Raw genomic sequence first — 22,808 nt, 5'->3', positions numbered from 1 at the left:
AGTAGTAGGATGACTCAGTCCATATATACCGAGGTCCCATAATCCTATGCATAGTTCTGTGTTTGCGCAGAATCCCTGCAACATGGCGCCACCAATGTTTGGTCAGGTACTTATTCAGGGGCCCACTGAGTAGCGGTTGTGCTCATCCACAATACCCGTTCGAAGCCTCACAGAGACACCTGTGGCGGATGGGCTGTGCCTCGTACAGTTTGGGAATAGGCCTATTTCTATAGGTTTTTCAAGCTTGAATTCTAAGAGGTTTCTCAGACCCATTTTGCGCCACCATTTTCTTTGACTTTCTATATAATATGGCGCAACCAGTCGCTATTGCGGCGCATAGCCGGATGGCGGTTACGCAACATTTGACTAAGTCTGGGTCCCCAATGCGGGGGTGACTTTTATTTTCATAGTGGAACCCGATACAGCATACCGCTTTGAGGTATTTTATTCTTGGGTTACATTTCCAGCAGTTAATGCTAATGATAATTTTTTTCATACGTACACGGCCGCTGCTCCTCGGGCAGCGTATCGTCCATATGAGTTGATTGAGGTTCCATTGACGTCCTTGAAGCATACCATTTGGTTTAATGCCGCCCTTCCCCACCCGGTCTCTGTTGTTCGAATGGGTCTCTTGTCTATTGATAGGGCTACCTGGTCTGTTTTTGACGGTTTTACACCACATCCTAATTATCTCAATATTACTATTGTAGAGCTACGTTTGCAATATACATAGTTAGTACATCTTCATAGATGAGTCATACAGTTTATGTCTCGTGAACTTTTGGTAGCTCTGGCTGGAGCTGCTCCTCAGGCACCGGTTCAGGCTGGGGATCTTGTGATTAGGCCCTTCATGATTAACTGATTAACTCAGTGATGGGCAAATGTCTTCCTATTCGTGAGGATCTTACTTTTTGGATAGCACAAAGAATTGAACAGATTGAAGCTGTTTTTTGTCATGTACCGTTTCTTTAACAGGTGAATGGGAGACTGAGTCTCCATGTGGCTAACTCGGGGGTGACGTGACTTCAACTGCCTAAGCTTACCTTGGAATGTCGATGGCAAATGAATTCCACAGGAACAGCTCTGGCTCCTGGAACAGCCCTGTGAACAGCCCTCCATACGAGGAGAAAAACCGAGGCCGTCGCAAAACCCCCGAGTACACCGTCGCCAGGAGTCTAATTCGACGTTCCTTAAGCATCTTCGGCTGCAGCTTCCGACAGGAGCCGCAATCTTTGGTATCGTGGTGTTCTCGCAAACACCACATGCAAACTGAATGAGGGTCCGTAGCCAACATCTGTCATGTACAAGACACACAAGGCAGTAAGCCTGAAGACATGAGTAAAAAAAAGCAGTTTCAATCGACAAAGAATTTCAAGGTAGGTCGGTTCTCCGGATCCACGTTGCAGGGTGGAAAAGAAGAAACTGACATCCATGCACCGGAGTGGACTTATAATACTCCGCTGATGTCACGCGGTGTCGACATCAATACGGAGTTGTATGACGCCAGGGGAGAATTCAAAAGTTAAGGATTCTGCGGCCAGATGTCTCTATCAGATACATTGTTTTAATGTTGCATATTTTTCAGCCATGAATCCAGAAAAATCTGAAGTAGTAAATGCCAAACAAGGAGTGGGAAGTGGATGGAACAGGCTGTGGGAACCCTTGTAAATTAATGAATGCCATTCACAAACTGAACTCCCACCTGTCCTCCCCATGGAAAAAGGTAGGTGATTTACTTAAGACTAGGGGCAGAGTAACTCCTCTTCCAGAATGAGGTGGGGGGGGGGGGGAATCAATCACTCCAGATTTGCTGAGTTTACTGTGAAAGGCCTTTCTCCATGGGAAAGAATGTTAGACATGTAAAGTTAAAAAAACGGGCTTTTGCACATTCAGATGCCCTACCCCTGGTGTGAAATTGTACACTGTGTACAATTCCTCACTAGGGGATAACAGAGCCTTCAAAAAAGTCACACGACAGGTGGATAGTATGTCTGGAAACGTACACCTAGCGTGGGTTTCAAGGAATATTGTTACACCAGTTTAGTGAACTGTGAAAGTACAGTCAGGTATATTTGTAGAATTCCACCCATATTCTTTACCCTTATCTTTATAAAACAGACCCGATCTCTGTTCTTCAGTTCTGTTATCTGCTAAGATCAAGAGTATGTAGATGATTCACTGCTTTCAGGAAAGACGGGAGGAACAGCTGCATGTGGCCCTCACATGCTCCACTTAAAAGAAAAGGACTTGAGAACATGGATGAATTTACATGCCAGAAGGAGAGAGTTGTTCTCAAGGTTGGCTACATACCATCAAATAGGTGTTCCGAGCCCTCTTTGAGCAGGCAGCTGACATTCAAAGGAATGAAGAGCTGGGCACGGAGTGGATCGCCATAGAGGTAACTAGGCAGTGCAAAGGGTCCTTCTAAAACTGGAACCAATAAAAATCCACAGGATGTGGCTTTGCGATGCCATCCCTGGACCTAAGAGAGGAGATAAAGAAAAGGTAAGTCATTTGCAGATGGTAATACAGATACTGGCACAGTCCTGTAGCAGACTGAAGCGAAAAAGAGAAGACAGGTCATTTACACAGATGACTGAATTCTACTGGAGTTTAATTTATACAGTTTTTAATATCCCAGAGGAGGAACAGAAGCACATGATAGCAGGTAGGGGATTACAATTGACCTAAGTGGCAAGAGTTCTGTTGATGTGTGCGATTGAATAGCATGGTGCCCTTATTCTGACATTGGTTTGTTCAACTAAGAGTTTAGTGGATCGAAGAGGAGTCTGGAATATAACACATTAAGTTTTCCTTCATGTATTGTTCTATCTGGCTGGTAGGATGTGGGTTAAAAGTTTGGCCTATCTGGAAAGTGTTTTGGCATCAATCACAATGAGTAGAGGAATGCCCTCCATATGTTACTATGATTGTGTAGCTGCACCAATGCCTAGAGTGGAATGAAGGAGAGCTATGGACAGATGTGCATGTAGTCTTGCTAACCATTTATCAGAAAGCAAAAGACACATAATTGATAGACAGAATGCAGAACAAATGAAAACATTCACCCCCAGTCAAGAGATCTGGGTTAAACCCATCATTCTTTTGTTCACCATGCCACCCCAGTTTAGACCTGGCCATATGCAAATCAGTCTTGAACCTGTGCCTCATGGGAACAGTCCAGCCCGAACTGCCAAGCCAGGTACTCCCTGGTCCGGAAACAAGCATCCTAGGTCCCGTTTCGGGGTTTCACCCCTCATCAGCCAGGATAGCTTGATTCCAGTGGCACAGTTTGCTCAAGCCCATGTGTAGTGTCTTCCTTTAAGGTTTAGAATGCCTGCACCATGATGTTCTGGTCACTGGCATTCTCTTTGGAATGTTAGGCTTTGAATGTTGATCGTTACGAGAACTGTGAGGGCTGGGGGCCGGCTGCTGCGCAGCACCTGTTAGCATCAATAAACTTCACCTGCAACTTTCATCCTGAATGGTCTGTTACAACAAATTACGTGGCGACGATCGATGACAGGTGTCTGCAGAACTCACGAAAGAAGAGAGGACATTTTTACCTGAAACTCAACTTTCATCAGCGAGTTGGCGCATTCTTGTCGATCCAGTCATTACGTTGTCTTTGTTGGTGAGATCGAGAGAAAATATCGCCAGAACTGAAGGCATTGAGGTTTCCTTGAAATAAAAAAAAAATTATATGCGGCAGCGGCAAGAAGAGGGCATAGAGTTAACCCCCGTCACAGCACGTCATAAGGGGGATGACGTTTTAGACTTCCTTTCACGCCATCTTGGGCGTTTCAAGCAACGTTCACTTGCGCATTAAAAAAAAGTATACACCATTTTTTGAATTGACTACGTCTGTGTTCACGCTCGAGGTCAACGTCAATTTATGGTTGGTTTTACAGCGATCTTCTGGACATTTCGTCGGAGTTAAAATAAACCATGCGAGTGTCATATTTCGTCGCAGTAGAAATAAACCCTGAGAGTGTCATTTTCTTTTTACCGGCAAGTCGATATCCTTGGTGCTTGTGATTGGTGACACGCACAACTGTTTACATGTTGTTTCGAGTCAAAATCCAACTTCCTTTGTGCTTGTTATCGGTGACACGCACACCTGGTTGCACATGTTGTTTCAAGTCTGAATCTTTCGTGCTTATAATCGGTGACACGCACACCATTTTAATTTCAGGTAACGTTCCTGCAATACATTACTACAAGAGTGAAAGATTACCTTCATGGTGATGCGCACACCTGGCGCAAATTATATTTATTCACAGTGATGCACACACCAAGCGTATGGTATATCGCATAATCAAGATTATTACAACAGCGAACATGTTATCTTCACGATGATGTTTGAAGGGAGATCTACTTTTAAACATTTTACCCCCTTTAGTACGTGCAGCCGATGAAGAAGAAATTGATGAATATGTGGAAACAGTCAAGAAGTTGGAATTACGATTTGACATTCAACCCAGTCTGGTCGTTGAGAGGCATAAATTCTTTAAGGGAGAACAGAGGCATGGAGAGAAGGTGGAATGTTTCATTTCTGCACTGCGCATTTTGAGTGCGGAATGTCAGTTCGAGGGGTTTAGAGATCAGCTGGTAAGAGACCAGTATATTTGCAAGTGCACTGACAAGAGCATCCAACAGAAGTTACTCTCTTTAAGGAATCCCACTCTTGAGGAGACTATTCGTGTCGCAAAAAGCATTGAACTCTCAAAATGTTCGGTGAAGGAACTTGATGAGGAACCTTCATCCACATCCATGAACGATCAATCTGTCAGTGTTGTAAGGTCCAAGGAGGTTAAAAATAACACTTTTTCACAACTTGAAAACAAGTTTTTCAAACAAACTAATTTTTGTTTTAAATGTGGTAATTTTCCTAATTTTAAATCAGGAAGCCCTTGTCGAGCTAAAAATTTAATTTGCAGAGTATGTGGGAGACTGGGACATTTCGCAACAGTTTGTCAAAATGGGAAGCGAAACAGGTCTTTTCCCCAAGATCCTAAACAAGTCACCAACACATCTTCTTCTGTTGTGAATGTTTCTGTATCTGAATCCAAATCTGATGGTTTTAGCAAGATAATTTGAGGGACATGGTTGTTGCGGTTGGTGATATGAATACTGATTCTAATGAATGAGTGTGTAGATCCTTATGTTGATATTGGTAATAAGAAAGTTTGTTTGCTAGTTGACTCGGGTGCGAGAATAACTATGTTAACACAAGAAAGATTCAAAGAAGTTCGGGAAACTCGTCCTTTACAACCTACAAATAGATCTCCAGTTTCATACGAAGGGAGGACCATTGAACTAGCGGGGTATTTTGAGGACTCACTGGAATTTAGAGGACGAAAGATTTTTGGTAAAGTCTAAGTAGCTATCAAGGGTTTAAACATCCTTGGGTGGGTCCACCAGGGACTTTTTAAGATGGTATTTAGGCCAGGTTTCTATTCTTCGTTCGGATGATTTTATTGACATGTTGACTGACCGTTTTCCCTCTGTATTTGGTGATGGTATTGGACAGGTTAAAGGATTCGCCCATGTTATTAAGGTCAAAAGATAACGCTATACCTTTTAAGCATAGGCTTAGAAACGTTCCATTTAGTGTTAGGGAGCAATTAGAACAGGAGCTCAATGGCCTTTGTAAGAAAGGAATCATTGAACCAATAGAATTGTCTCTTTGGGTATCTCCCTTGGTCGTTGCCAAAAATAAAAATGGTGAGCTTCGTGTCTGTGTAGACTTGCACAGTCTTAATAAAAATATTTGGATTGAGTCTCATCCCCTTCCAAAGATTCCAGACATGCTATCATTAAGCAATGGTTCGAAGTGGTTTAGTAAATTGGACTTGGCGTCAGCTTATCACCAGGTGGTTCTTGACCCATCATCTAGACACCTCAATGCTTTTGTTTCCCCTATTGGGTGCTTCCAATACTGCTGCATGCCGTTTGATCTGGCCTCTGCGGCAGCAGTTTTTCAGAGGATCATGTCAAACTTGCTTAAAAATACCAAAGGGGTTGTTGTTTTTCAAGACGATGTTTTAATTCACGGTGAGACCTGTGAATCACATGATGCTACCATGTTTTGTGTGTTAGAGGTTTTGCGTGATGCTGGCGTTGTTTTAAAAAAAGAGAAATTTGTTTTCAAAGTACAGAAAGTGGAGTATCTAGGTCACATCCTTTCCGAACATGGAATCGAACCAAGACCAGGTCTTGTTAAAGCGATAGTAGATTGTCCTGCTCCCAAGGACAAGGTTGGACTTAAGTCATTTATCGGTTTGTGTGGGTTTTACTCACGGGTTATACCTGACTATGCCTCCAAAGTACAACCCCTGTCTGATATTCTCAAGAAAAGTGTTCCCTTCTTCTGGGATGATCATTGCAAGGAGTGGATGCTAGTGGTGTGGGTTTGGATGCTGTTCTCACCCAAAACATCAATTGACATGAGAACACTTTAGGCTATGCCTCTAAGGTATTACGAGGTTGGGAGTTTAATTTCGCCGTTATTGAGAGGGAGTTGTTGGCGTTCTGATGGACAACAAGAAAATTTAGCCCGTACATTTGGGGAAAACATTTCAATTTGCCCAAAGATCACAGTCCGCTAGTGTCTATTCTCCCTGGAGATACACTTAAAGATCATACCCCGAGAATGCACGTTTGTCAACCAAACTGTTGCAATACGATTTTGAGGTCACTTATATTCCTGGAAATAAGAATGTGAGAGCGGATTATTTCTCTAGGCACCCTGTTGAGTGTGATAACGAAATTGAGGATGATGATGAGGAGGATTGTTTTGTTGCTTCTCTTGTACTGGATGATATGTGTGCTGTTAGTGAGACAGAGTGGAGAGACTTATTATCCAAAGATGCTTTACTTTGTGAAGTTATTAACTGTGTGAAAGGTGGTTGGCCGAAAGAGAAAAATCCTAATTTTTCTCTACGTTTGTTAAAGTCTCAGTTGAACTTTCTGTCGAGGATGATCTGCTTGTACATGGTGATAGACTGGTTCCTCCTGATGTGATAAGAGCTAGGTTGATCATGGGTGCACATGAAGGTCATTTAGGCAAAACATTTACAAAGAGAAGATTACGTGAACACTTTTGGTGGCCACAAATGGACAAAGATGTTGACATGTTTGTTGGGGAGCGTGTTGTTTGTTCCAACTCTGAAAAGAGTTTAAAAGTTCATACACCACCTCTTCAACCTATCGAGCTACCCAATAGACCTTGGGAAAAGATTGGAATTGACTTAGTTGGACCGATTAATATGCTTCCTGCTAATTCAAGATTTGCAATTGTGGCTATAGATTACTATTCAAAATGGCCAGAAATACGTTTTATTAATGAACCCAACTCAAGAAATGTAATTGACTTCTTGAAAGATCTTTTTTTGCGTGAAGGGTTTCCCTCTACAATTGTAAGTGACAATGACGTACAATTTGTTAGCCAAGAGTTTGATTTATTTTTACGCCAAGGTGGTATTACACATTCACAAAGTGCGCTTTATCACCCACAGACCAATGGTCTGGTGGAGCTTATGAATAGAGTACTTAATAACTGAGTGCAGTGGGCTTTAGCTGGAAGGTGCAATGTTCAGAATGCTGTGAGATCCATGTTACGGTTCTATCGCACCACGCCGCACTCGACCACCAAAGTGTCTCCTTACGAACTACTGCAAGAAAGGAAACCTTGCTCAAAAGTTTGTCCAGATGGGTGAAATTGGATTTAGTGTGTGATGTGGATGAGTTCATGAGATGCAATGTGACTCAAGCACAGTCTCAACAAAAACTTTATTGTGATTCCAGGAAAAGGTGTGTCTCACAACCTTTTGTTGTTGTTGATATTGTATGCATATAGATTCCTGTCCACAGTAAAAAAGGCAGCTCAAAATACTATGAACCTTTCACTGTTGACAAAGTATGTGGTAATGCTGTAAGAGTTAATTTAAAGAATTGGTGGACTATTTCTAGGGTTGTAAAAGTCACTGGACCTATCAATCAAAATTCTTTGTGTAGTTCTAATGATGTTTCATCTTCATCCTTTCCTACTACTGTGGGTTTACGCAGAAGTTGCCGCCAACGCTTTGTTCCTGCTAAGTATTGTTAGAATATTTGTATTATTCTGTCTCCTGCTTTTATTTTTCTTTCTGTTTTTCTTCCTTGTTTTTATTTTGTTGTTGTTTATGAGGGGGTGGATAATGTAGTGTCTTCCTTTAAGGTTGAGAATGCCTGCGCCATGATGTTCTGGTCACTGGCATTCTCTTTGGAATGTTAGGCTTTGAATGTTGTTACGAGAACTGTGAGGGCTGGGGGCCGGCTGCTGCGCAGCACCTATTAGCATCAATGAAATTCACCTGCAACTTTCATCCTGAATGGTCTCAGTTACTACACCATGTCTGGGTATAACTTGCGCACTTACGGCGAGAAAGCAAAAGACACACAATTGATGGACGAAATGCAGAGTAAATCAAAACATTCATGCCCAGTCAAGAGATCTATGTTAAATCCATCATTCTTTTGCTCACCATGCCACCCCAGTTTAGACCTGGCCATATGCAAATCAGTCTTGAACCTGTGCCTCATGGGAACAGTCCAGCTCGAACTGCCAAGCCATGTCCTCCCTGGCCCGGAAACAAGCATCCTAGGACAGGTTTTGGGATTTGCATATGGCTAGGTCCAAACTGGAATGGCATGGTGAGCAAAAAAACAATGGATTTGGGCCCAGATCTCTGTACTGGGGTGAATGTATGGCATTGTTCTGCATTCTGTCCATCAATTTTTCTTTTTGCATTTGTCACCCCGAGTGGGACGGGTATGCCCAGACGTAGGTCCCGTGCTCTCCATGCCACTGGAGTCAAGCTATCCTGGCTGATGAGAGCTGAAAGCCCGAAACTGGTCCTAGAATGCTTGTTTCCAGTCCAGGGAGGACCTGGTCTGGCAGTTCGGGCTGGACTGTTCCCATTGGGCACAGGGTCAATACTGATTTGCATATAGCTAGATCCAAACTGGAATGGCACGGTGAGCAAAAAAACGATGGATGTAAGCCAAGATCTCTGTACGCGGGTGAATGTATGACATTGTTCTGCATTCCGTCCATCAGTTGTTCTTTTTGCATTTGTTACTATCTATCAGAAGGTACAGGTTCTGCCTTTTGGGTGGGTTTGAGTGGCATAGGAGCAACCCACACGTATGTACTTGTTACAAGTAGCCAGAGTTTATTCCACAGAGTTCACGCAGAGATGCAATTCACAGCCATGAACTGGGAGCAAGCAGCCCTGATAAATACACTGTTTAGTCCAAACCAGGAAACCCAGAGAAACAACCCACAGGTACGCTCTGGTTACAGAGAGCACCAGTCAAGAGGTTAATAACAGGCCTGTTATCCCACAAATAATGAAACCTAGAAAATCTGAAAAGGAAAGAGAAACAAATGTAGCAAATTTCACATTGAGGGGGCTATGGCCTAATATTGAGGCCTGTGAGTCACTTTCTGTCCTTTTTCACCAACAAAGAAAATAAAACATTTATGTATTTGCTCACTGGTATTAATTTCCTAAGGAGCCCATTTAAGAGATCTCGTGTGCAATGGACACGTCCTGTAAGTCATAACTCGAACTAGCTAAAGGTGATACAATGCTATTACTAATGGCAGATGCTTCACCACACAAGTACCAAATGTCAAGGAGAATAAAAATAACAATATATGCAGCCAAGGTAACTGGTCCTTGGTGGCCCTCCAGGAGCAACAGGTGACCAGCCCACAGACATGCACTGGTTATAGGCAGCTACAGCAAATACTCACTAGCGTCCTCCCAGGAGTGATGAAGAAGAAGCCAATAGGAATGCAAGGGACACAAGCAGCCATGCCAAGTCGTCTTCATTCTCTATCTTGAAGCAACTTGGTGGAACCAACTAACCCATTATCTGGCGCTAAAACATGGTGTTAGTAGTGGGGCCATGATGTGGAAGAAATATAATAAGTAGGTTAGATGATTACCAATGGTAAAGTCCAACAGAAGGAGTAAATGAAAGGTATTTCATTTAAATAGAGGGATACAAAGATGCTGTTGCAGCCCTCAAACTCCAATTTATCCACAGATACTAAACTGCCATCCCATGAAGGGCCAAAGTCTACAGCATCATTCCATAGACTGCCACAGCATCTGCTTGAACATCAAAGCTTGGCTTGTACTCTCATGAAACACCAAAAATCTCCTATATCCTCCCATGGAACATTAAAGCCTGCTATATCCTCCTGCAGAAACACTGCACAATGCCATTTTGCCTGAAGCTAAGGTTTAAATCCCGCTACCTGCTCATAAGGAATACAAACGCCTGAGGAGAAAACAAAAGCTTACTACTTTCTCAAGTAAAGCACACCATCTCCAATTCAACATCAAGGCCTCCCATTGAACACCAAAACCTGTTGTCTTTTTCATTTGACACAAAAGACAGCATATCTACCTGTGGAAAAGCAAATCTTACCAACTCTACCCATAATTCACCAAAGTTTACTATCAGCTGCCATAGCACATAAAAGCTTGACACATTACCCTGTAGAAACCCTAAATTACTTGTAATCTCTTATTGTTTGGATGGAACTTTCCCAAGCACAGTGTATAGACATGTTCTCCTGCCCCAGTTGCCACATTGCATATGAATCTGGGGAGAGGGGTTGGCGTAACGGCTAAGGCGCTCGACCTCGGACCTGAGGATCTGGGTTCGAGTCTCGGTAACGACGCCTAAAACCCCCTGTGATTCTGGGCAAATCACTTAATCTCCCCGTGCCTAAAAAATGAAAATGTGTCCTCATGTAACATAACTGGTGCTATGTAAAGCGCTCTGATAACTGATTCGGTTCGGTTCTAGTTCGCGCTATATAAAACTCCGAAAAAAATAAAATAAATAAATAAATAATCTGGAAATCAGACTTTTATTTTGGCCCTAGTTTCAAAGTCATCTAGCATGTGTGCACAAGTCTAGGCTCGTCCATGACAATGTAAGGTTCAGGACATATCCTATGACCTGAGGGGGTGCACCAAGCACGCTCTAAGGGTGGACAGAGGACTACTGTCATGGGTGTAGAACATAAAGCGGTGGTGCCAGGATACTGTTATACTATGTTACATTTATTTCTAAAGTGCACGAATACCCGGAGGTGTCATGGCGCTAGCTCAACTGAAACCTCGCCCTGATACTCACTGGGACCTGAAAAGCTCCTAAATAGTTATTCATGGAATCGATGTAAAGGGTTAGAGAGTTCCAAGTTTCGGATGCACAAATCACAAAGCTTCTTCCACCCCAAGAGGTGAGTCCATATTTTGAGCTGGTAGTGCTTTTGCTTGTGGTGGAACATAGCGTCCTAGGTGGTCGATACCATTTTAATTTATTTTTCAAGTAGTCTGGCCCTAGTGCTTTAAAAGCGATGCAGATAGCCTGAAAATGATTCTGCGTCTGACTGGTAACCAGTGCAACTGTTTGAGTGCCATGGAAGCAGATTTAAATTTCGGCACTCCTAACAGCAGTCGCGCTGCTGCTTATTCATATGTTTGTGTTGCATGTTAGTGTAGAGACCATTACAATAATCAATTCTCGAAAGGACCATGGATGTAACTACTGTTTTCTGAAGATTCAAAGGAATTTAGGGGAGGATCTTCTTTAGGGTCCTAAGAGTACAAAAAGAAGCGGCTGTAACCCCATTTACCTATATCTGAGTACCAAATGTAAATTTACCATCAACTACAACTCCCAGGTTACAGACTTTCCTTACCGGGGTCGGAAGGGTATCCAGTTCCTGAGGCCGCCACAAAGGGGACCTGAAGGAGATTTGGTTACCGAGCAGGATAATCTCTGTTTTCCCAGTGTTTAGCTTCAGGCTATGCTTGGCCATCCAGTCACTTACTGCCTGCATACAATCGTGGAATCTGGTGTTCGTGTTCCGCCTTTTCTTGGTCAGGGAAATCACAATCTGAGTATCATTGGCATAGGACGCAAGTGAGAAGTCGAATGATCTAATGAGATTGGCCAAGGTTGTGACAAATACGTTCTATGTACATCGATTGTTCTCGATTGACAAGAAAGGATCTCAGGAGGGCAAGGGTGGTTCCCCCTATTCTGAAATTCTAGAGGTGGCGAATCAGCAGCTTGTGCTTGTGCTTGACAGTATTGAAAGCTGCTGATAGAGCTAATAATATAAGGGCTGTGCTCCCCCTTGAACAAGGGCTTCTCAGAACACTTTCGAAGCCATGATTAAGTCTGTCTCAGTGTTGTGGCCACTGGGGGGTCCATCGTTATCATATATGAAGGTTGCCAATTGTAGATTCATGATCTTTCCTACAATCTTTGCTGGAAGAGGAAGGGGAGATATAGGGCGGTAACTGTTTGGGTCGGCTGGGCTGAGGACCGCTTCTTTATCTGTGGGAGTATGGACACTATCTTCCATTGCATTGGAAAATAACCGGTTTCAGACTTATGTTGGAAAATACCTGTTAAAATGGCAGCATAGGTGTCAGGTGGTAATTTAGCCACCGATGGAGGACACGGATGCCAAGGAGACACAGACTTCTTAGTTTTAAAGAGCAGAGTAACCTGCTCAATTGTGGGGTTAGTGAATATTGCGAAGGAACCAGGCTTGGGATGAGTGGGTTAAGAGGCTGTGTCCCCTAACAAAGGAGTTTTAGTGGAAGAGAATATGTTGTATACCTCTTCTACTTTGTTTTGTATGAAACTGGCTTAGTTGTTGCAGAATGATTGGCTACTGGCTGGTGGATTGTTGCTCTGGTGGAGGATAACTTATTAACAGTTCGATAAAGTTCATTCACCTAGTTTTTTGCAGCTTCAATTTTCTTTGTAAAATAGGAGGATTTTTCTCTTTCAAGCATTGTTTTTTACTCTGCCATACACTGCTTGTAAATTTCTTTCTCAGACTGAAGGTAGTCTTTTCTCCACTTATGTTTGTGCCTTCTGCACCGTTGTTTTTGGGTTCTAAGATTTTCATTAAACCATAGTGCGAATGGTTTTTGTCTCTTAAGATGGGATATCTTGGCCAGGGCCAAAATGTTCACCACAGCACAGATCCATGCTGAATAATTTTCGACCAAGATATCTACATCCTCGGTCAACACAGGCTGCGACTGCGCCAAGATTAAGTTGGCCTGGTAGCATCCTGTGCCAGGGGCGAGTAGTTTGTATAGTAAGAAGGTTTTTCCCTGTTTGTGATTGGGGCCTCAGAAATAAATAAATAATGACGGCCTGTTGGTCAGACCAGTTATTCGGCAGGATGCTGATGTCCTTTAGCCTGGGATTATTTGTGAAAATCCCATCTAAACAATAGCTTGCCGAGTGGGTTGGACCTGCAACTGTCTGTGTGAGGCCAGAGTTGGACATCAGATCAAGTAAAGCTTCTGTGTCTTTTTCTATGGGGTTTTCTAGATGATAATTGAAGTCACCTAATAGAATGAAATCAATGGCAAGTGTACCTAATTTCAGTGTAGTGCACAAGGCCTGCATGAAGATATGTATAGAGCCAAAAGACAATAGATAAGAACGCCACTTAAGGACCGTTAATTTGCAATTTTTATAGAGAAGGAGAATGCTTCACAGCGTGGTCGAAAGATTGCTGACATGTTAATATGATAAATAATGGCTAGCCCACCACCCCTTCTATTTGGTCTGTCAGCTCTGTAGATTGTATAACCAGATGGTGTGGCTGTAACCATGTCTGGGCCAGACGTGTGGTCTGCCCATGTCTCTGTCACAAACGAATATGTTACTTACCTTCGGTAACTTATCTGGTGGAGACAGGGTCTAGCCCCAGATTCCTTACCTGTGAATTCTCCCCAGGTACCACACTGAATCCTGGCAAAGTTTTACAGCAGTACCACAAAACCTCAATAGAAGTTGTTGACCAGATTTGATGTCACCAGAGTACATATAAGCTCTCCTCCAACGTGTTGACGTCAGTTTCTTCTGTGACTATTTTCTGCACCAACACTGTGCAGCCACTATAGAAACTGGACATGGGGACAGTGTGCTCAAAAGGGGAAACATCTTGTGTGAAACAAGTATGAGCTCTTATGAAAGACAGCCACACAGAAGGATAAGGATCTCTAGTGAAGAACAGAAACCAGTTTACACTCCATAAGGAATCTGCGGTTAGATCCTGCCTCTACCAGATAAGGCGTTACCGAAGGTAAGCAACTTATTCATATGATAGAAACATCTAGCAGCAGATTTCTTAACTTTGAATTAAATACCATAGCAATCCATTCCCGGAGGAGGGCCTGCGACCTGAACTTGCCAGAGTTCCCTGAATAGAAGTAATCGGTCTACAATAAGTCAAGAGAGACCGGATGATCGGGGGAAATGATGTGAAGGAAAAAGCAACGCCGCACCTTAGGAACTGTGGTAAGGATCACAGGAAACTAAGTAAGAAGACATTGCAAGGCATATAAAAAAGTTACCCTGGAGAGAAACAGATGTGTCTGAAGATATCACACAATATAAACAGAACACGGGTACGCTCCCATGGACGGATGAGACCATGGTCAGTTGTGAGTAGAGGAAAACCAAAGTCAATAGACAAGGTTACTGAGGAAAATTTAGTACCCCATAAAGCCATAACAAGATAAGCCATTTCCGACGGGGCCAAAAGGGAAGGATATAAGACACTATCCACAGTGGTGAATGCATTAGGAATACTGTCATGGACATTGGCTGAACACAGCAAAACCAATACCAGTACCTGAGAAACAACTGGCAGAGATAGTGGGAACTCCACAAATTAGGCAGGAATGTATAACTTGCATAGGAGAAAATGAAAAGCTAAGTATTTGTAAGAATTTGTACTGTGGAAGGAAGTACATACACACATATTGATACATAGACATATATAGACAAAATTGGATACATAAATATATATATATATATACATACATTAGTATGTATGTAAATAGACACATAGATACATAAATATATGCACATAAAACATATACATAATGATGAAGCAAGATTTCGCATATTACGCGACTTGCTTGAAATCAAGAACCTCGAATAACTTATAATCCCATAACTCAACCTGTACGTCTTACTAATTTTCCCTTATCTTTATATTTGAGTGTCGTAGTGACGCTTGCCTATGTGTTTACTAATTCAAATAACCCTTGCCCCTAAAATGGCCGCCGCTTGATGAGTTCTTCTGCGCATGCGTTAGTCACACTCACGTGACGTAGTTGCAGTTTTGGTGTGAATTCTTGTGCCTGCGCACTTGCGTCTAAAATAGTTGTCTGTGTCCTAACGTGGTGAAGCTTGCGCAGATGCTTTCGTGTTCTTGTCTGTTGCACTAATTATAATGCCATAGTATATTTTTTCAATTTAAGGAGCACCAAGTAGTTACTCATAGTATACAGTGAAATCATTTATTTTCTATGTTTTAATTTGTTTTCGCTTACTTTTCATGTACCGCGATATTGGGGGTCTGAGGGAGAAGCGAACCATCTTGAAAGTCTCTACCGCGCATGTCGCGCAGGCAGAGAGAAGGCAACCTTGAGCAGTGGAACTCAGCCAGCTGGCAGCCACAGTCAAGAGGCTCCTGTGAACGCAACCTCTGACCCAGCAAGATGGAGCTGAATTGTTCCTAACTCGCTACAATTGTTATTTCTTATTGTATTCTGTCAAATATCTCGTGAGAACCCCAAAATCACTAGGCGGTCCCAGAGCATGCAAATTTAGGCTTGTAGACGTAAATTGTGATTGGTGTGTTAACCTATCCTAGGTGGGGACCAATCGAAATTGGGGATTCTGACACTTGCAACATTTGGGAGGTGGTACACTGACCCGAAAACAGTATAACTAGCCTAGGTTTAGCTAGAGAAATTGTCCGACTTGTCCGAATAGCTGATCTGTCACTGACCCAACGCACTCAATAGGTGATTGAATACAGAGCGCTGCGGAGCACTCTGTCCGAATTTGACCATAGACTTTAAGGTTTTACTAAACCTTAAGTGCTGGCGGAGCACTTTGCTGGAGAGTCCGCTAACCCAATCGGGGTTCTGACTGATAGTTGCAGAGAGAGTGGAGCGCAGGCGTTGCTTCCGAACTGCGGGTGCTGGTTGTGCCTTGGTGGTCCTGTCCTGATCCTAATCTGGTTTTACTGTCCTGTCCTGGGGTGTCCCATCTGCACCTGCTGTCCCATAGATGACTGTTCTTCCTTGGGGTATTTCCTGTCCTTGACTGATCCGTGGCCAGGGTTGGTCTTCACACCATTCTAGGTAAATATATAGGGCTAAGAACTCTATACTGCACTCTCTATTTTCTGTCTTTGCTTTAATAAAGACATACCTTTGCATACGTTAATTTTCCATGCTTTCCGCAATCTTCTATATGAGAAGCCGTACATTTATTCTCTATAGCATGTTCCTATGTTACCCTATCTTTTAGTACAATTCTCCATACCGTTTATGAAATAATAGATGTGGTTTATAATTTTCTCCTCTCGAATTTGTTTGAAGTAATATTGCTAGAACTATAGCGTGTTCCACTTTTTCCCCCTCCTATAGATGTATATGATTTCCAATCTTTTACTCTTGAAGTATTTCCCAAACGGTAAAAGTCTAATTTGTGATCCACTCCTGAATCCACTTAGCATATTACCTTTTGTTCTTACCTCCCTATAGACTCATAAATGGTTGCCTTAGTGTTCTTTCTTTATGGTTATGTGCTGTTCGTTATTTTGATCATTGACTGCCTCTTGGTGGTAAATTGTATGCTCTCCGAATCTGAATTCTAGATTAACTTTTAAAACTTTCCAGTAGTCTGTGGTTATTTGATAAATACAAAAGAAATAAAAGTCGGTATTGTAATTCGCCTGCCTTTCTTTTACAGCTAGCTACCTGATCCATTGTGATCATAGGTACCCGTAACGGTGGATTGGTAAGTCGGGTACATGAGGAATAAATAGGAAGGAACCAGGGTTACTGGTAGTAGAGTGTATGGTCACCCGATTAATATATGCGATAAATTGAAACAAGTATATGGGCCTGGTACGTGTATGGTGAAATTATTGGCCGGATGACCTGCGATCTCTATCAGTAATTTTCTGGTAGCAGAGCTATGGTTAGGGACTAGTTAAGTTAGGTAGGACTAGTTAGGGAAGCTTGATAGGTTGGATGCTGCTAACATTTTATTGCTGCTAAAAAGGGTAAACAAATTTTGTGACTTGATCAATCACGTGAAATGTTTGCTTTGAAAAAAATTATGAAATGTTTTAAATTGTTTTTCTTATTATTATACTGATATATGTATTAACCCACTCGTTAGTAAAGTGTTTTATGTTTGTTGGGAATCCCCGGGGAATTGAATAGCGAGTGGTGAAGAGAATCCACTTCGCTTTGAGGTCACTTAATCTATGAAAGTTAGTGCAAGTTAGGCAGAACTGGAAGCACTAATTAGGGTTTTTCTGAATGTATGTTTGAATAAATGATAGCAACGAGTTCGCTGGCAAAACTTCTATTGTGAGAGAACCTAGTAAGGATCACACCGGAAGGAGTAGCAGGTTCGTCGGAGCTTGGGTGATGGCAAAGGGGTTCGCTAGTGAAACTTTAGACTTAGTATATATCCCGAAAAGAAGTGGATAAGTCAAAGAAGTAGCAGGTTCCCTAATGCTTGAGTGAAGGGTAGGCAGAAGAGATCTATCCGTAGTGTTTGAAAAGTAAATGGAAGTAGTTTACTTGCAGTGAAACAAATCTTTCCTGTCTAGACACTCGAGTACAGTGGCGAATGTGTATTCGTTGTTAAATAACAAAAGCACTTGCACTTTTAGAGAGAAATTAAGTTTCCGTTACCTTGTGAGGGAGAGAGTCAGTTGCGGAGCTGCTCTGACGTCACTCTGTGCCGCGCTGGGATTGGTAGACGCAGCGACTGTGTAGCGGAGCTGGAATTGTAAAGGAGGGGTGAGTGCCGAAGCGTGAGAACTTGTCTCGCGAAAAAGGCCGCGCACCCATTGGTCGAGATTATTTGAAACCGTGCACTTCATTGGTTGCACGAAAATAAAAAACGCACTTGGATTGGAAGTGATTTGTAAACAGAGTCACTAGCAGAAATCGTATGTGGCATTCGTATAGACCACATACTACACCTGATCCACGATATTTAGGGTTTGACAACGATCAGTGGAAAGGGCATAAAACAGACATTATGTACGGAAATAAGAGAAAATTGTCCCTTGTAAATAAAGTGAAAAATTACTTCAAAAAGGACAAACCTATCAAAACTAGAGAAGGTGTTGTCATTCCGCCACCTAATACTCCTGCATCGTTCATGATGTTTGATAAAGGGTACCACTCGTGTGTATGGTTGGAGAACTGGGTGGAATACACCAAGGATGACGGAATTTTGGCTTTTCCGTCAGAGGGTACATTCAATGTCAGGATTCTATTTAATTTGAGAACACAAATGAATGATTTACATCCCAGACCAAGATTAACGCAGTACGAAGCATTGGAGGAATGGGAGATCGAGGCTTTTGAGAGAGACAAGCCCCGAATGGATAAAGGGTTAACAAAATTTTATCCGAAGTTAAAGCAAGAGACCCGAGATAAAAAGATGAAACAGTGGAGACAGAATATGATTGTAGAAGGACTGTTTCCAATGATGCCAATGGGTGGTCCTCCTGCGGGGGAGAAGAAAACAGAAAAATGCAAACATTGGGTGCCCATTGGGGAGTCGGATGATGAATTATTAGATGACATGTTTATGAGAAGTCCGCCTCCTTATAATGAAGGACACAGACCCTCTAGTGAAGGGGATAATTCTCGGAGACCTCCTCCCCGGGAGGAGGCCAGATCTGTAAGTGTAGGAGAGGGTTGTCAAATACCTCCCTATAATGAGGGTTTAGGACTCATAGGTGCTAGAGATATCTGTCAAAGAACACCATTTAGTGGAGAGTCAAGATATTCGAGAGAAAGAGACTTCTGCTCTAGACCTCCTTACGAAGGTGAGGCAAGGCCCTCAACTTCAGGAATGCCGTTCTCAAGACCCCCGTATGAGGAAGAACCAAGATCCCTAGGCACAGGAAGTTTGTTCCCAAAACCTAATTATGGTGAGGGACCAAGTGAGACGCATCCCACTGCCCCGAGTTATGCTCCAACTTTGACCCCGCAGGTAATATATGAAAAATCATTAGACAGGTTATTGGAGGAAAAGGAGCGAGAGGCTCTAGCTAAACAGAGAGCCGAGATAATTCAGAAAATCTCCCAGTTAAATACAAGTCCTGAGGCCTTGACAATCCCAGTAACTATTGGACCCGTGGTTCCGCTGTATGGGGATAGACAGGGAAGTCCAAAGACTCCAGTTATTACTCCAGTTATAGCACAGCCAAGACCAGAGCCCTTAATAGTGGATGACCAGACCAGTGAGTGTGAGTCTGAGGTCTCGTTAATGGATTTGCCCATTAGGGGTGCAGGAAAAAGGTTACAGAAAAGACATAACCCTTTCAATACGAGAGACATTCAAATGGAAACGACCTCGGGTACCAAGAGTGTCACATTGGTGACTCCTGAAGAGATTGAAAGATGGAGTCGAGAATTAGAAAAACAAACTCCTCAGTCGAAACCTTTAGATATCTTCAAACTGAGAGTAGAAATGGAAGAATTGATGTCGGGAAATGTAGGTTTAGACAGATTAAATACCTATTCTGAAGAAGAGCTGCTGTTTATCGGCAAGAGTTTTACCAGAAATACCAGAGTGCTCCATGAGAAATTAACAGACACCGCAGCTAGTATGGGAATAGATATTTCAAAATCAAAGCCACTGCAAAAGGGGAGGAGCCAAGATGGCGACCGGAGCAGACGTGTAGTCGCCCGGCTCCACCGGCCCTTGAGCTCCGTAATGGTATCCTGATTTCCATCCTGGTCGATCCCGTTGGCAGATCGTGTGTGACGATGCGCTGATTATTTCGATCCTTTCCCGACATTTCAGCCTGCCCGGATACGGGAGATAGTTGTAATGCTGCCCCCCGCCCTGGACCCTCGCCTGCAATGCCGCTCGTCACCGGCTCTTGGAGGCTCAGTAATGGCCGGACCAGCCGCGTAGCGCCTAGGACTTAGATGTGGCGCCTTTTCACGAGATGCGGTCATCTCTGCGCTAATGCCGAGGTCCATCGCAAGCTGTGCCTGGGTCGTGACGGCCGAGAGGGGAAGCCCCGAGGGAGCGGATTCCGCGCTCTGAGTTGGAGGTGAGCGGCGTGGGGGACGCAGCGGTCCGGCTCACCGATGGCTGTCGATTTTTCATCCGGTGCCCTGCCTGATGCGAAGCGGTTCTATGGGATGGGCGATCGACTGCTTTTGACCCTGGTAGCATCGGAGTCCTGAAGAGGTGCGTGATTGTGCTACATCCTCCCCGGCCACTCTACCGCACTACCGGAACCATGACCTCGTTTGACCACCCGTGGCTTGGGGGAGTTCGCCCATCCCGGCCCGTGGACGGTCTCATCCTGCCTGCGTTGTGCACCAGATTGCAGGCGCCGGCTCTGGAAACTGATACGCAGCAATTGCAGCCTCCACCATCTTATGGATCCATCCTGACCGCCCTGCGTGCGTTACACTCGGAGGTGCGTGATGGCCTCCGGGCACTGTGTGAGCGATTTGATAACATTAGGTCCGATGTGGGTCGCGACCGTAACGTCTGTTTCCAGCGAGGTGTGGATCTGCCTTTGTCGACTTATGGAGATACAGTGTTTCTCTGTGACTATGGTGACTCTGTACTTGCTGCTGACTCTATCGGCGCTGACGGCCGTCTGCCCTCCAGCTCCGCGCCTGATACATTGTCTCCCCTTCCCTCGGAGCCTGACTCATTGTTGCCTGTAACATCGCGCTTGTCTATGAATCCGGCTGCACGACTTTTGGTTCCTTTGTCGGCTTTTATACTGTGGCCTTCGCCTTTTCCCCTGCGGAACCTCTATCTTCCGGATGCCCTGATGGAACTGTGTACGGTGAACAAAGGACCCTTTAACGATTGTCGGCGGCCATTTTGTGCTCCTATTTTGTCTTCTTCCTCCAAGCGGCCATGCTGTCCCTTTGTGCACCGGGGGATGGGCTCTCATGGGGTAGCACGCTTAGAGTTACATCCGCGATCGGGTCAGGGCTAGGCTGTTTTTTTGGTGCTATTGATTTGCGGGCTGAATGGGATGGGGTTGGAATTGATTATTATGTGTCGTGTGCACGCATCGCACGATAAATTCTTCCAGCTGCTTTGATATTGCTAATTGGTTTTGTACTGGTGTTCTCGTGATGGAAGATATACACGGTGTGGGAATTTGTGGGTGGCCGGTAACTCCGGGTGACCTGATATCGAGTGGGCTCCTTCCCAACTTCTTTTCCCCTCCTCCTGTAATATATGTCTCCTTTCTCTTTCTGTTCTTCTCTTTCTTCTTTATTTCGGGTACTCTTTTGGGGCGACAGACACACTGCAAGGGGGGGGGTAGGCCGTAGCCTTTGCATGCTTGTAGGGTGGGGGGATGCTCTTTTGCTTTTTTGGTTTCTATGGGCCTTTTTCTTTCTTTATGTTATGGATCTTCTTCTTTCCTCTTTTTCTTTGGGTCCTGATGTTAGTTGTGAGGGGGTGGGTAGCATCTGGCGCACTACGCGTTCTGTGGTTGTCTATCCTTATGTACTGTTATGGTGCCGCCATTTTGATGATGTCTTCATGCCTGTTGGATTCTTGGCTGCGCGCTGCCCACTTTACTTCTGATTGATGTGTTTGGTCCTTGATCCTTTCTAGTCTTTCCTCTCCCCTTTTTATTACCCTCTCTTCTCGTTATTATTTCCTTTCTTCTTCCTATATTTCGGGTGAATCTGGGCGACAGGCACGCTGTTAGTGGGGTAGACCGTAGCCATTACAGTGATGTAGGGTGGGGGGGTGTTTGTTGTTTTAGTTTGTTTTATTCTATGGTCCCTTTTTGCCTTCTTCAGGGGGTGGGCTGTGTCCCTTGGTGTTTACTCCTTTGTCTCGTTAGCGTCTGCGCTTTCTCCTTTCTCGGGGCGGATGGGCTATACGTATGCGTCCACTTTCTTTGTTTGTCGGTATTCTTGTCTATTTTGTACCTGATGTGGACGTGTGTTGTCCTTGGGCTCTGCCCTACTGTGTCATCGGCTTGCGTGGGGGGCTGATCCCTTCCGCCCCCCCCTGTCTTTCTTTTTGGTATATGTTGCATGACGCGCTGGTAGATATGGTTACTGCCTCCTTTATATAATGTAAAATGTAACCTCTTTATCCTGGCGCTTGGCGATGTTGGATTGATGCTTCCATCCTGTATTCATCCTGTCGTATACATTACTATGTTTCTTGACTCTCCTGACTTTGCGGCCGGCCCCTGTGGTTGTAGGCCAGCGCTTGTACTTCTACCTGTTTTTCAATAAAGGTTTTAAAAAAAAAAAAAAAAAAAAAAAAAAAAGCCACTGCAAAAACCCTATAGAGCTGATTTTTCAGACAAAGATCTGGAAAATATGAATGTATCAGGGAAGAAGGCGCAGGTCAAAGAATTATTGACTGTGTTGCAAAAATGGGGAGACGTAGACAAATGGAAAGCCAGATGGGCGAAGAAAAAAGATGAGGCTAGATCCAAACAAACGTCTTCCGAGTTCGTTCTAAAAGAGGCTGACAAGCCAGAACAGTTATACCCTATGCGTGAAGTGCCAGGTTGAAAATACGTGCACGTTCCATGGTCCAGACAGGATATTGTGTCCTTTACCAATGACTTTCCCAAATTACGAGAAAAGCCTGTGGACTGGTACAGGCAGGTGGAAAGGTTT

The 22,808-nt window shown here is 43.7% G+C and overlaps 1 protein-coding gene across 14 annotated transcripts in view; it reads right to left on the bottom strand.

Moving 5' to 3' along the window:
- Positions 1-22,808, bottom strand: part of DEPDC5 (DEP domain containing 5, GATOR1 subcomplex subunit) — a 578,923-nt gene that overhangs the window by 99,498 nt on the left and 456,617 nt on the right. For all 14 annotated transcript variants that reach the window (XM_078667736.1, XM_078667740.1, XM_078667744.1 and 11 more), the window contains one exon: positions 2,311-2,482. In XM_078667736.1, coding sequence (XP_078523862.1) covers positions 2,311-2,482 — 172 coding nt within the window. The remainder of the gene's footprint in view (positions 1-2,310; positions 2,483-22,808) is intronic.

This window comes from Lissotriton helveticus, chromosome 11 (genome assembly GCF_964261635.1).
Source record: "Lissotriton helveticus chromosome 11, aLisHel1.1, whole genome shotgun sequence".
NCBI lineage: Eukaryota > Metazoa > Chordata > Amphibia > Caudata > Salamandridae > Lissotriton > Lissotriton helveticus.
The sequence above is the reverse complement of the archived record's forward strand: the minus strand, read 5'-3'. Positions and strand labels throughout refer to the sequence as shown.